This window comes from Calypte anna, chromosome Z, assembly GCF_003957555.1.
Source record: "Calypte anna isolate BGI_N300 chromosome Z, bCalAnn1_v1.p, whole genome shotgun sequence".
In the NCBI taxonomy this organism is placed as follows: Eukaryota; Metazoa; Chordata; class Aves; order Apodiformes; family Trochilidae; genus Calypte; species Calypte anna.
In genome coordinates this window covers 23,414,294-23,430,246 of record NC_044274.1, presented here as the reverse complement: position 1 = coordinate 23,430,246, position 15,953 = coordinate 23,414,294, and the positions used below count along the sequence as shown (strand labels likewise).

General features: G+C 38.9%; 1 protein-coding gene across 1 annotated transcript in view; it reads left to right on the top strand.

The window, feature by feature from the left end:
- The window catches only part of FBN2 (fibrillin 2), a 162,890-nt gene that overhangs the window by 51,906 nt on the left and 95,031 nt on the right, over positions 1-15,953 (top strand). Inside the window, 6 exon segments of the mRNA XM_030467573.1 lie at positions 6,900-7,019; positions 7,598-7,723; positions 8,350-8,472; positions 9,097-9,219; positions 14,163-14,315; positions 15,225-15,278. Of these exon segments, the coding sequence (XP_030323433.1) occupies positions 6,900-7,019; positions 7,598-7,723; positions 8,350-8,472; positions 9,097-9,219; positions 14,163-14,315; positions 15,225-15,278 (699 nt within the window).

Sequence of the window (15,953 nt, the reverse complement as noted above, 5' to 3'; positions counted from 1 at the left end):
CTTTAAACTAGGTTCGAAGGGGGAAGGGGTTGAAACAAGGTCCTCCGGAAAGGAGCCCAAGGGTGGACAGCGCAATTTAAGGGACAAACCAGCAGCCCAATTGAAGTGCATGTACACCAATGCACGCAGCATGGGCAACAAACAGGAGGAGCTGGAAGCCACCGTGCAGCAGGAAAGATATGATGTAGTCGCTATCACGGAAACGTGGTGGGATGACTCCCATGACTGGAGTGCTGCAGTGGGTGGCTACAGGCTCTTCAGAAAGGACAGACAGGGTAGGAGAGGTGGAGGGGTAGCCCTGTATGTTAGAGAGTCTCTTGACTCCATAGAAATTGAAGTAGGTGATAATAAGGTGGAGTGCCTGTGGGTCAGAATCAGAGGGAAGGCCAACAAGGCTGATACTGTGATGGGAGTCTGTTACAGACCACCCAACCAGGAGGATGAGGGTGATGAACTCTTCTACAAGCAGCTGGCACATGTTTCAAAATTGTCGTCCCTTATTCTCGTGGGTGATTTTAACCTGCCGGACATCTGCTGGGAATTCCACACAGCAGAGAGGAGGCAGTCTAGGAGATTCCTAGAGTGTATTGAGGATAATTTCCTGATGCAGCTGGTAAATGAGCCTACCAGGGATGGAGCCCCACTTGACCTACTCTTTACAAAGAGAGAGGGGCTGGTGAGGGATGTGGTGGTCGGTGGGCGTCTGGGACTTAGTGAGATTAGAGTTCTCAATAATCAGGGATACAAGGAGGGTTGTCAATAAAACCTCTACATTAGACTTCCGGAGGGCAGATTTTGGCCTGTTCAGAAGACTAGTCCAGAGCATACCCTGGGAAAACAAAGGGGTCAAGGAGGGATGGACATTCTTCAAAGAGCAAGTTTTGAAAGCTCAGGAGCAGGCTGTCCCGGTGTGCCGAAAGGCGAGCCGGCGGGAAAGATGACCACTCTGGCTCAACAGAGAGACTTTGAAGGAAATTAGGATTAAGAAGAGGGCCTACCGGTTATGGAAAAAAGGGTTATCTACTCAAGAGGAATTCAGGAATACAGTTAAGTTATGTAGGAAAAAAATTAGAGACACAAAGGCACAACTTGAACTAAATCTCGCCACCTCTGTGAAGGATAACAAGAAGTCCTTCTACAGATACATCAGTGGCAAAAGGAGGGGCAAGGAAAACATTCATTCTTTAATGGACATGGACGGAAATGTAATTGTCAAAGATGAAGAAAAGGCTGAGGTATTTAACACCTTCTTTGCCTCAGTTTTTAACAGTAAAACGGGCTATCCTGAGGACAGCTGGCTTCTGGAGCCTATAGGAGACAAGAATCTAAACACCCCCCTTCAATCCAGAAGGAAACTGTCAGTGATCTACTGAGCTGCTTGGATCCCCACAAGTCTATGGGACCAGATGAACTCCATCCAAGGGTGATGAGAGAGTTGGCAGAAGAGCTCGCCTCTCTCTATCATCTACCAGAAGTCCTGGCTCACTGGGGACATCCCTGATGACTGGAAGTTGGCCAATGTCACGCCAATCCACAAGAAGGGCCGGAAGGAAGACCCGGGAAACTACAGGCCTGTCAGCCTGACCTCAGTGCCTGGCAGGGTTATGGAACAGATCATCCTGGGGGCAATCACACAGCACCTGCAGGATGGACAGGGGATCAGACCCAGCCAGCACGGGTTTAGGAAGGGCAGGTCCTGTCTGACCAACCTGATCTCCTTTTATGATCAGGTGACCCACCTAGTGGATCAGGGGAAGGCTGTGGATGTGGTCTATCTGGACTTCAGCAAGGCCTTCGACACCGTCTCCCACAGCATCCTCCTGAGAAAGCTGGCTGCCCACAGCTTGGACAAGTGTACTCTGCACTGGGTTAAGAATTGGCTGGAGGGCCGGGCCCAGAGAGTGGTACTGAATGGGGCTGCTTCCAGTTGGTGGCCGGTCACCAGCGGTGTCCCCCAGGGATCAGTGCTGGGTCCAGTCCTGTTCAATATCTTCACTGATGACTTGGATGAGAGGATTGAGTCCATCATCAGCAAGTTTGCTGATGACACCAAGCTGGGGAGAAGTGTTGATCAGCTGGAAGGCAGGAGGATTCTGCAGAGGGACCTGGACAGACTGGAGAGATGGGCTGACTCCAATGGGATGAGCTTCAACAAGGCCAAGTGCCGGGTCCTGCACTTTGGCCACAACAACCCCATGCAGCGCTACAGACTGGGGACAGAGTGGTTGGAGAGCAGCCAGGCAGAAAGGGACCTGGGAGTCTGGATTGACAGGAAGCTGAACATGAGCCAGCAGTGTGCCCAGGTGGCCAAGAAGGCCAATGGCATCCTGGCCTGTATCAGAAACAGCATCACCAGCAGGTCCAAGGACGTGATTCTGCCCCTATACTCAGCCCTGGTAAGGCCACACCTTGAGTACTGTGTTCAGTTCTGGGCCCCTCAGTTCAAGAAGGATATTGAGGTCCTCGAACAGGTCCAAAGGAGGGCAACCAAGCTGGTGAAGGGACTCGAACACAGATCCTATGAGGAGAGGCTGAGGGAGCTGGGGCTGTTCAGCCTGAAGAAGAGGAGGCTCAGGGGAGACCTCATTGCTCTCTACAACTACCTGAAAGGAGGATGAAGCCAGGCGGGGGTTGGTCTCTTTTCCCAGGCAACTCTCAGTAAGACAAGAGGGCATGGTCTTAAATTGTGCCGGGGGAAGTTCAGATTGGATATTAGAAAGAATTTTTTCACGGAAAGGGTGATCAGACATTGGAACGGGCTGCCTGGGGAGGTGGTGGACTCTTCGTCCCTGGAGACATTTAAAAAGCGACTCGATATGGCACTCAGTGCCATAGTCTAGTGACTGTGGCGGTAGTTGATCAAGGGTTGGACCCGATGATCTCTAAAGTCCCTTCCAACCCAGCCTGTTCTATGATTCTATGAATTATGCCATTCACCCATGCCATTCACCTTCTACTCTGGCTTGTGATAAAAGCCATGTTGCATGTGACTTCCAGTATTTGGTTAAAGTACCTGAAAATTATTTGGATTGCAGGAGGTGCATGGGAAAAACTCAACTTTGTTAACCTGATAATTCTTTAACACAGAGTTATGTACCCAGAGGAAGATGTATTCACTTAGGGAATTTAGTCATGACTTCATAACAAACACCTCCGCATGAAATACTATTTTGAAAACTGAGTCAGTTTTGAACACGCTGGGGTCCAAATAAAACCTTCAGCTGATCTAAAAAAAGTAGAAGGTGCTGCGCAAGCTACAGTAATTTCCTAGATTGAAAGCAGTAAAAAACCCAAACCAATAATGTCTTGCAGCAAGTATAAGTGCCATTTTGCAAATTTTTTTATTTGTGAAACAAATCAGACATTAATAATTATTTTGACTCTTCTGTGGTTTGTCTTTTGAGAAGCTGCTTGTATTCAGAAGACTTTTTAAGGAAGTATTTTTTACACCTTTTGTCTTAGATAATGCAGCTTTGTGTCATTATTTTCTAATTGTATTATAAGGCAGTAGCTAAGAGTATCATAACTGTCACACTGCATCGGTGATTTGTGAATGGTAGGTGCCATAAATCACCCAGAATGTTGTCTTGGAAATACTGGCGGGAACTTAACTGCATGGAATATCTGTGTGTACTGGTACATATTACATGAAATTAAAGGCTTGCTTGAATCTAACTTGGATACTCTTCTCATTACTGAAAGAGGAGTCTTGGGTTGTTGGAAATGCATTTCGTGGGATATGGTTAATTGTATGTAAATGAACACTGCTTCTATAGTGCACTATCTCTCTGGCTGCCTACTCCCTAGCAATACATCTAGAAGCCAGAAATTCTTAGACATCTTTGAACAGAGTTTTTTCTTAAAAAAAAAAAAAAAAAAAAAAAAAAAAAAAAAAAAAAAAAAAGTCTTATTTCAAAATTTTCCTAACAAATCAAAAAATGATGGTGTTACATACTGCTCTCTGACCTAAACTCGCATTATGCTGCTCTCATGATGGAACATGCCTGATGGATCAAGGACCTTAAGTGATCTGAAACTGGATGGTCACTCTCTTTCCCCAAAAATAGACAGCTGTAATGTTGTTACCTTGCCTTATTTCATCCCGGTTACAGAAACTCTGCAAAGCTGTAGGCACTCTGAAAGTCGTGGCAAGCCTGTAGCTGTGCTCTGTTGAATTTTAGTTGTTTGGGGAATACAAATCTCCATATTTTACGTTTTTTAATATACCTTCAGACTTAAGACAGTAAGTCTTAGAGGAAATTCCGTACTGTGTAGTGAAATTCTGACAAGTGTTGCAGATGAAACACTGAAAAGTGGAGATAAGTGTGATGCAAGTGGTGAAAGAGAAATATTTGATATTGAAGAGGGGTATACTGGGAGATAGAATAGATGGGTTAAACATGTCTGTCTCAGGTCTGTTTCCTGTTTATATTGCTGGAATATGCATTTGCAATGCAAACTCAAAGTCAACAACTCCTATTAATATATATTTGCCAATTTCCCTCTTTTATCAAGAGCTTATAAAAATAAGAATGTCTTAAAATGCATATTTTATATGGAGAGCATCTGATGCACATGGCTTGAGCAGGATTTTCTAAGCTTAAGTCAGCTATTTCCTAAGGAATACTGCATTTCTGCGTATAATTTATAAACTAATTTACAGTGTGATCCATTTCTAGGATGAATGTCTTTTCTTTAACAGATGAAGCAAGCTGAAGCCCATAATAAAGAAAATCGTAAATGTCATGTAGGCAAACAAAACAGATGAGTGACATAGCTAGTACTTACATGATTTCCCTGTCCTTGCATATACTAGAACAAGAGAAATATACAGTAAAGTTGTTTGAATTAAGACATTTGACAAAATGCTATGAAAATGACATACCAGTTTAGGCACTAAACTGTTGGTAGTTGAGGGCCTTGTTCTGAAGGAGTTATGTGTAAACTCACGTCAGCTGAACGCTGAAGAAAAAAATACCCAATCCAGCAGTCATGAGAATGAGCAAGGCACTACAGAGAAGCATGGGAGAAGGAAACTGTTATAATTACGTGGAAGTCTACCGATAAAGACACAGTTACTCTTTTCCTCATTATATTTAATACTCCAAATTTCTTTTGTCTCTATCTTGCTTAATTCTTGTGATTTTATTGGAGTGGTGAGTGGTGGTATCAGCTGCTATGCAAATGTGAATGGGTTAAAAATAAAGAGGCATTTGCTTTGCCTTTATTAATTTGATTGTCTACCCAAAACAGTATGATTGGATCAAGGCATGCAGAGTGCTGTGACATAGCTCATTAAATCAGTGATCTGGGAAAAGCCAGGTCTCTTTCATATGTATATTGATGGAGTTGGTTTGAACAGTATATGCATCAACACAGTAAGTCATTTGAAGTGTCTGGTCGTATTTATGGTTAAATTAGACCAAAGCTAACCATTCTTTAGGATCAAGTAATTTATGGCACACAATCTAGAACTAGCACACGTATATAACACAGAAATGTTCTTATGAGTGTAATTTTTTATTCCATCCTATTATGTCCTAGATGTAATGGACGGATTTTTAGCACTGGACTAGATAAAGACTGAGTACAAATGCTTATCAAAATTATCCTGTTTTTTTACTGGTATTTCTAGTAGTGCTTACTGCAAAAATGCATGAGGAAATAATTACTAAGAACTGATTAGCCCTAGCTCTATTAGTTAACCCCACCTTCCTTTGGCAGCTTACAGCCAGATGCCAAACATGCCCCCCCCTCACCCCAAGTCAATATTGGCTTTATCGAGTTAAAGCCTACATAAATAAAGGTATGAATAATTTCAGACCTCTAAGTGAAATGGAGGCCATAGCTGGAGGGAAAAAACACAGATCAGCAAATATGATTGATGAGGAAAGGAGGATTTCATCAAGGAATCTGTTCAGTTTGTAACCTGTGAATTTCGCCATAACATGGACTATCTGGTCAGGCCATCTTCTGGTAGATGCAGGAGGGCCTGAGCTCACAGCTGTACTGCCAAACTAGAACGATGCACTTGCTCCACTCCTTAGATCACAGAGAGCAAGGATCCTGAGATCTTTTGGTGGAACATCATGGGGAAAAACAGTCAGTTCTATTTTAGAGCTGGGAACAGCTGTCTTGGGCCAAAGAAACAGCTGACTGACAGGTAACTGCTTGGGGATTGATTTGGGAAGAGGTTCTTGAAAGAAGTTTTCAGGGTCCTGTGTCAAATGAGAGTTATTTTTACCTGAGACTGAAAGGGGTTAAATTGGGTTTTATTGGACCCAAATTTGGGAAGAGAGTAAGAAACATGATAGAAATAAAGAACGTCAGGTTTGGAATCACTCAAATGAGAAGACTGAGTGGGGTTGAGGATGAAATGAGCTATAAATAATTGTCATGTGGTGCACAGACTGTGGTCTCATTAAGAATCCCTCCTGCTGGTGTATGGCCTTTGCTCAGATTTATACATTTAACCTGTAATATAGTGGGAATTTTTGGATGCCATAATCTGCTCTTAATTTCAAATGAATGAATGATCATTCAGCTAAATTAAACTATGTTGAATAAAATGTTGTTTGCTTTCTTAGGCAACTGTCAGATCCCATGTGTCAAAACCCTCACACTTACATTTGCTTTTGTCTATCAAGGTAGACAAATATAGACAAATATAGACAACTATCAATATAGATTGATGGTCTAGTAGCAGTTAACTTCTTGAAACTGTCCACATAGTTGGTTTAAGAACAGCTCTGTTCTTAGGAAAGCAGTGATTTTGCACTAAGAACAAGTTTTAGTATTTAATAATTGACAGTTACCGTCTTTCTCAGTTAGAAACTTCTAGACTTGAAAAAAGTTGTATATGCTGTGAAGTAATTGGTGCTCCTCTGTTATGCCAACAGATGCTGATGAATGCATATCAAACCCATGCTCTAATGGAGACTGTGTCAACACACCTGGTTCATATTACTGCAAGTGCCACACAGGTTTCCAGAGAACTCCTACTAAGCAAGCTTGTATTGGTAAGAAATTGCTTGTCTTGTGCACTGCAGATGTTCTGACCCCTCACGTCAGATCCCACTAGAGTTCTAAAAACAGTTAGCAAGGTGATTTCAGTAAGTTCAAAGTGCTACAATATTAATTGAAGCTCTAGCTGTGGGCTACCATTCCAGTTATTCTGTTGTTGTCTTTTGACATCTCTCTTTTGACTATTCTGGAGTATCTGTCACTTGGACAGGGAATCGTCTAGCTGGGAGCTCTACAAAAGAAAACAATAAAGACATAGACTATTAATAAGACAGGTGTGTGGTTATGGGTATGTGTGTATGCAGATAAATGTGTGAGTCAGTTTTTATAAATATTCATAAAGAAATTGCTCAGCATCACAAAATGTAGCATTTATTGTACAGGTCTGAAAAATAATAGTTTTCCTATCCTGATGCAATGTGAATAAATTCTTAACCATATTTGGATTTTTTCCCTAAATAATATTTAAATAACATGCCACTATTTTTCAAAGCAGTATTTGTCACTGTATATGTTTTTATCTCAAAATAATTCTCTGAATGTGTATATTTTCATTTTTAATCTTTTGCCTTAGATGTAGATGAGTGCATCCAAAATGGTGTTCTTTGTAAAAATGGCCGGTGTGTAAACACTGATGGAAGTTTCCAGTGTATTTGCAATTCTGGTTTTGAACTAACTACAGATGGCAAAAATTGTGTGGGTAAGAATTCTTCTAAATAATAATGGGGAAGGCATTAGCTTGGTGATTCTGAAAATTATACTCCACACTAAAATAAAGGATTAACTTTTTTGTCAAAAGGTACAACCTGAAGTGAAGTTCTAGTTCCCATATTCAAATAACTATGGAACTGCATGATTTTAAAGATAGATTGAGGTATCTTTTTGTTTTGAAGCAACACCTCTCCTCATGAGTCTTTTGTAACTCAATGCCAGGAATAATATTTTTCCCCAAAGCTTCATAGGAAGTGTTCCATGTATCAGCACTGCCAAAGAAATAACTGTTTTTAATTTTGACTATACTGTATCAAAAAAACCTTCCTAGACAAATATCAAACTCTTAACTCTGTCAGGTGATTGAAGCTTTTTATCCTTTTGTGTAAGAAAGAAAGATGCACCTTGTTCTTCCCTAACACAGTTTGCTGAAAAACACAAACTGATGACAACAGGAAAAGAATTGCTGCTGTGTCTATAGAGTGAAAATTCTTCAGATCCTACATCTGAATTATGAGTAGAATTTAATCTTGAAGGAATATGTCACATCAGTCCTGATTGTTTATTTTCCCCGTGTCATCTTCTGGAATCAATATTCATTGCAATATTTTGCAGACCATGATGAGTGTACCACTACAAATATGTGTTTAAATGGGATGTGCATAAATGAAGATGGGAGTTTCAAATGCATCTGCAAACCAGGATTTGCTCTGGTTCCAAATGGATGTTACTGCACTGGTATGTTGAACTGAGGGGTAATGCATTAAAACAATCTTGATTGAAAACATTGTTTCTGGTTCGTGCAAGAGTGGCAGTCTCTTCACATGGATTTATTATCCTACTAATAGCTTACATTACATACTAATAGCTCACTACATTAGATTTATTAAACTGTCTAGAATAGAAATATGTCTTTAACTTACAGGAAGAAATAATTGAATTATTTAATCGGAGTGAGAAAACAACAGATGATAAACTAACATTTAAAAGGTCTTGGGACATTGTAAATACTGCAAAATATGCAGGCTCTTTGTGAATTGGCAAAATGAGAAGCAGACTGAGAAATTTAAAAGATTTAAAAGAATTTACATTGGTGAACAAACACAGGCTTTTGTTTAATATAGAATCTAATCCTACAGTTTATCTTGGGTTGTTTTGGTGTGTGGTTTTTGTTTTTTTTTTTCAATGCACAGCTAGAATTTTGACTATTTATTTGTTAAATAATCTTATTAGAAACAAAACAAGAATATGTTGATAATTCACATGGACTCATAGAGTAATTTGATAATGTTTTAAAAATATTAATTCTAATCTACCTTAAAAGCAGTTAATAGATTGTTGAATTGCGTTGCGTCCTGATAGATACTGATGAATGTCAGACATCAGGAATTTGCATGAATGGTCACTGCATAAATACTGAAGGATCCTTTTGGTGTGAATGTCCACTTGGCTTGGCTGTTGGAGTTGATGGTCGTGTGTGTGTGGGTAAGTGATTTTATCTTTTTCATTGAAAAACAAGTGGAATTTTCACGTTGTCAGATTTTTGAAATGCATCAAATTACATTATTCTAAAAATTTTTGACATAAAACCATAGACGGTATGCTCTAGGTAAAATCTGAAGTATTGGTCTTCTGTTCTGCAGTGCATTTGTGTTCAGGTATGTGCATGTGTGTATGCATAGATGTGTGTGTGTTTATTCATATTTATGTTTAGTTTGGCATCAGTCACTCCTGATCACTAAAACAGATACATAACTTGGTTGTGACACCGACATTTTTGCACTCTCCATTGCTTTCTCTAATCTGGAAACATCTATTCTCCCTGTACCATAGTGATAAAAAAGAAAAAGGTGTAGTAGGAGGAACAGTGAAAACGAGGTAGACCTGTTTCTGTGAACTCAAATATAGTTAAGAGTTATTAGGAAATCTTACATTATGCTGTCCCATAAACCTAGTGTCAGCAGGTTTATAACACCTGGGTTACAACACCTAGTGTTATTGCTATAATTACACTTACAGTATTTATTCTTCCTGGGATCTCTTTTTGTTTTCGAGGCATACCTGTTCTAGTCTGATGATGAGTAATCTTTTTTCAAGTAACTGGAACTGCAGCCTCTTCCCTCAAATGTTACTGAAAGAGATTCTTGACCTAATTCCTATCAAGTGCCTGTGCAAGCTGGCCCTTCCTTTTACCACTGCATTTTAAAAAAATGTATGATGAACAGTCAGAGGGGCTTTAAAAATAGGGTAATAAAAAAACTTTCTCAGTCTTGCAGTTGGAACCCAAATATTTGTTGTTTTAAATGATTAAGATTTTGAATAAGCAAAGATTGAACCAACAAAAGCAAAGTTTGCTCTTACATAATAACCAAGTTGTTCTTCTGATTATTAACCATTTTTAGAAAAGCAATGAAAAGATGAAACAGTGACAGTGGGAAAAGACATGGTATACCAAGGTTGTTTCTTTTATTTTTTTTTCATTTATTTATTGTTTTTTAATGCACGATTTTCACTGCTTAGTGGCACAGTAGCAAAACCAGATTTGAGTACAAGCTGTTCAGTGCCTTTTTTGTCATCCAAGGTGGTCTCATCTTTACCCTGTCCATGATACAGCTGAATCAGTGAGGGACTCAATTTTTTGTGCTTCCATTTACCTGTCACAGACCAGGCTGCTTAAGGCTTCAAAGATTGGTCATCAGCTGTGAGCACCTTTTTTAAATTTAAAATGTCATATGCTCCACATATCACATAGTTTCAATGTTTACCATATGTGCTTAATTTTTCAATGGGAAATGCACTTAATATGGTAAAAATCATAGAACAGAGTCAAGATATATTTAGAAAATTAATTATTCCAGGCATAAAATAACATTGGAAATTTCAAAGACTGCACAACATAGATCTCATACATGACCTTTACAAGATAATTTATCTGCCAATCTACTGTTCAGAATTTTAAGTGTGTGTGTATACACACGTGTTTACACATATATATATAGCATGCTGTGCTAACTACAGAAGTTCTCAGTCTCACTATTATGTCCCATACATTACATGAGCTAAATAATATTTTCTAATGAGCTAAAGAATTTTCAGACATTCTGACTACTAGAGGAGTACTTGTAGTCTGAAAGTTAGTAGTTTACATTGGGCTTCCTTTTTACAGTATTTCCACAAGTGTGCTAGGCAAATAGCAAATATAAAACCAAAGGACTCACAGCACAATTCTCTCACTGTTACTTTGAGCTGTATTTTACTTCTGAAAAATGCCATTAATCCTGGTGGATCTATTCTTAGAATAAATTGGCTTTCTGTTTAGTATTCATATAGTATGTCAGTCAGTCACAACATGTATATTGGAAAAAAAACCAAAGAGGTAACAAATGCATGGGAAAGGAGCAATTAGATAAATGCTTTGAGCCAAACTTGTATTTGCAGGCACTTTTATGTTTGGCTGTCCTTCTGACTGCAGCTCCATGCCTGGATACCTCATCTGGATCTCAAATACCTTGAGTACCTCAGTCTGTCTCAGAACTTGTACTAATCTGTGGCTGTAGCTTTGTACAATGTTGTTTCTTTTCTGCTGAGATGCTTTTAACTATAATTCAGTCTGCAGTTCATATTTCTGACTGGAGCTGTAGCTATCCAGGACAAATAGGTAAGTTTTATTTTACCCAGGCTATTTTGCAGAACCATACCTCAAATTATGTGCCATGACCTTCTAAGGCACCTGGATGGGTGCAGTGACATTCACGAAAAATAGTTCAGCCACCGGTCCACTTGACCTTGACCACATATATGACAGGGATAACATCTGCAGCTGTTTAAGTGTTACACCACAAAATTTAAAGTCAGGAAATGTTATTCTTTGGGAAGCAGCAGAGTTTTTTGCTAGGAGGTACAGCAGCATCAATACTAAACTCTAATCCAGAGCATAAAATATGTTCTTCAGTTGTTCTGAAATTACTAGCCAAAGACTGATCAAACTATACATGAGAAGCAGTGCAGGTTCATTAATAAGGTGCACACTCAGTAGTGGCATAACATGGGGAACCTGAGCTTGGCGGGGTGACTACAGCAACTAAGCATGAACAAAGCAGTGCCAGTCTCTCCCATTCTTGTTATCAGCACAGGAAGTGCAGCCTAGGAAGGACATTCCTCCTGTCATACAATCACTGTTTTACTTCTGGCAGAGCCTGCTTGATTCTGTATCCTGCACAGGCTTTGTGAATCACTGACTCTGTAGATAAAACTGTTTTCTTATAAATAGCTAGACAATCCCCCAAATTCCCTGTGCTTCTTCTCTAAAAACATTGTGTTATGTGGAAAAGCACTTACTCTCCTCTTATGCAGAGCAACTGCTCACTGCATCTGTACTGTCCTTCAGCTGTTTCCCACATGTCACAACTTTGAAGACATTCCCATGGAATATGTATTTCACACTTTCCAATCTTTTCTCCCCCTGCAGTTTCCCTCGGTTCTATTTCGTTCCCTTGAATTCCTTCTCCATTCTCTCCCAGACACACAAGAAGGAAAGCCCTCCTTTCTGTAACAGGGCAATGAGCAAAGCCCTTTACATGGCAGAGCAGGACTTGGTTTTGTTAGAGATGGAGGGAAAGGATGTGATGCAACTAATTATTTTGCAGAGTACATGAATAGACCTTTCATGTGCAAAAATTCTTCATTGTTGTCAAGCATAATAAAGTTTTTCTGCTGTCAAGTGCAGGCAAATTGTTCTGACTTCACCATGATTCTTGGTAAGGAATAAGCCCTGAAATCTGGGCCACATTTACTGTGCTTCAGAACTGTATATTTCATGGGATACCAAAAGCAAGAGAAAACATTTATATACAGGCAATACTTTTTTATAGGAGTGAGCTTCCAACACTCAAAGAGCGGGCCAAGCACAGAAAAATTGCCAGTTCTTATGCAGATTGGCTCAGGGTATTGAACATTTACTATAAGGTTTTTCATGCAACTTTTTTTTATTGTTTGTAAGCCATTTTTTTATCTAGGTAACTGTCTGAGTTCTCAAATGTTACTTAATTTCTGAGTGCACTCAGGTGTCTCATGTCCCGGACACAACATGAGGTAGTTGTACTGGGACTCTGATGACAGCATAAATTAAAACCATGGTCAGATGCCTGAAACAAAGAGTAGTTCTGTAGCTCCAACAAGTGTCTGTAGAAGTATAGGAGTCAAAACTAAAGGATAATTACTCTGACTGTATCTTGCAATTCTCAACCATGTATGTAGGTGAACTGCCCACTCACATGCCTAAGATCTTCAGTATTATCCTATAAGCAGAAATGTAAAAAGCATCTAACCCTTAAATGACTAAACACAATGCAACAACTACAAAAACAAGCCAAAACACATAAGAGACATTCTCATAGTTCTTGGGTATGTATAGCAGATGGTTATATCTGCAAAGGCTAAAGGCCTACCTTGGAAGGTGTATGTTACTACATTTTACTGATCAAATCAGTCAAATTTATTTTTATGACTAAATCATCTGGAAGATTGGCAGTATACATGTGGTGAGTCCTTCAGCTGTGTGGGTGTTCTGTATAATTTTTCTACTGTCTTTTATAGCATGATTTTCAAAGTTGGAGACCTTACAGGTAGTAACTTCTTTGTTTAAGAAATGTTTATTTGCCCTGACCATCATGTCCAGCTCTCTTCCCAGAGGTGGCACCATGATTTCCACAGTGGCTTTTCCAGTACAATCCTCCAGAAATTTGTTAAGCTCGAGGCAGTAGTGTGGCTTTTCCTACTATCAGGTCATGTGTAAGAATAGCTAAATTGCTTTTGATAGTTAGTTATTGGGACTTCTTTGATATCCTGAACTTAATCCAGCAGTGGCACCATTTTACATATAAGCTATTAAGATAACCACATCACATAAATGCTGGTCAATCTGCTGAAATTGTATTTCTATTCAGAATTTGTAAATATAGTGCTCCTCCTTTTGGAAATAGTAACACCCCCCATGTTACCAGCCCTGGGCTGATGCTGAGTTATTTGATATAAGGAACCATCTTGGAAGTAAATAAGATATCTGCATGCCCAGTTTATGGTTATTGTTCTTCTCAAAGGGAAAAATAAATCACTACATGCTGATTCAAACTATTCTGTGTTTCTTACTGAGATGTGTGTTGATGGATTTACAAAGCTCTTCTGATATGTGGGTCATATGTTATACTTTGAAATTTGCGCACAACAGACTAACTTAGATGGCTTTGAAGTGCCCTAGAGAGAGAGGTCTGGGAGCTAACAATTGTGAGACTTGGTGCCATCAGGATTATTGTTATGGAGCAGTGTGGATGTAGCCAATCCAACCATTTAGTTGAACAAAAGAGTATTTTTAAGTCTCGTTGAGAAAGTATGATTATGTGTATTTTATTCCTCTGCTTACCCTTTCCTAGATACTCATATGCGTAGCACATGCTATGGAGGCATGAAAAAAGGAGCATGTGTCCGTCCTTTACCTGGTGCTATGACAAAGTCTGAATGTTGCTGTGCCAATCCTGACTATGCTTTTGGAGAGCCATGCCATCCCTGCCCTGCTAAGAACTTGGGTAAGATTTTGTGTTTCTTTAAAAAGTACAATGAATGTACAGATTTAGAGTCTTTTTTAGATTATGTTGTTCATTTATTTCAGGCTTCAAAGAGAAGCGAGCAGGGTACTTAATGGAATTTTACACTCATTCTGGAAATGATTTCTCCTGTAATGAAAAACTCTCTGGTACTTAATGTTGAGTATTTGTGGTATTATGCATTGAAATTCTTAAGGTGAACCTAGTTCTAGAATGGGACAGGCTGTGACAGAAATCAAGATGAAGGTCATGAGTATGCTATGGATTAAGTTGGGTCCCTGAATTAAGTGTTCACTATAATTAGAAATACTTGAAAGAGCATAAGTAGATAATAAGTCTGATAAATCTGTAAATTTCCTAGTAAAATTAATCCAGTTTAAAAGAGCAGCCCATATTAATTTTAGAATTCTCTATTTCACTTTATAAGAATCAGTTGATCAAAGTAACATGAGGATTGATTTAAAAAAAATCTCTTGAATATTGAACTGAGGTGATATATATAGCCTATATTTCCATTCTGTGTCATATTCTGAGACAGGATAAAGCAATTTAGTAGAAATGAAGTAAAACTGACATTATAGTTGAAAGCAGTAACTTAAGGAGACAGTTCTGTCAGGATTATAATGAAATCAATTTAGTGTTTAATTCTTGTTGTCAAATTTTGTTTTTATATATGTGACAGTTCAGGGTGGAACACTAGTTGCCATAATTAGCTATATTATCTGTAAATGTAATCAGTAAATTTCATGTGAACTTTGGCATTTTATTAGATACTTTTTAGAAAATTTATTTTTAACTATCAGATGGATTTGGTTTAGGATTAAAGAAGGTGAAAAACTGGTAATAACATACTCTTTTTTTTTTCCCTACATGACTTTTTTAACTGAGTAGCTGAATTCCATGGCCTCTGTAGCAGTGGAATAGGTATTACTGTGGATGGACGAGGTATGTTGCACTTGCTTCTAAATGTGAGTCAAGGTTTAAAAAAGTGTATTTTCAGAATTGTATTTTTTTTAACATACTAAGGTGGAGGTTTTTGCCTCAGGATCATGATGCTGATTTTAGTATTTTCATTATCAAAGGACAATAGTTAAGTGTTGTCTAAAGAAAAGGCCAGAATTAATTCTATGCAACATTGGGTTTTGCTGGACCTTGACAAGAAAAAAAAAGTAACCCATTTAAAAGGTTTGATCTATGATGTATTTTTTTGGAATAGGCATAAGACAGTTCTCTCTCAATTTGGAACTGACAGGAGCCACTTGCATTTTCAGTTGATTTTCAGTGAGCTAGTATACTAATAGATCAGTTTTTAATTCCATATCCAATGTTCACTACATGGACCATTTCCATGGAGGGATCATTTTTTTGGTTAGTTAGACTTGGAAGGGAGCTTACTAAAAAACATCTCCATGAAAAAAAGTCCTGAAAGCAAGGACTTGCGTTTAGCACTGGGAATTGTAAAGCTTCAGCTCCTTTTTCTAGCACCACAGAGAGAGGGATTCTAAAAATAATAGCTGAGCTAGACCTGAAGTAGATGTGATGCATGCTGCAGCTTCCAGATTAGCAGTGTGAGTTGAAAAACGGAATTGTGGAATACAGTGTTATGATTTACTGTTAGAT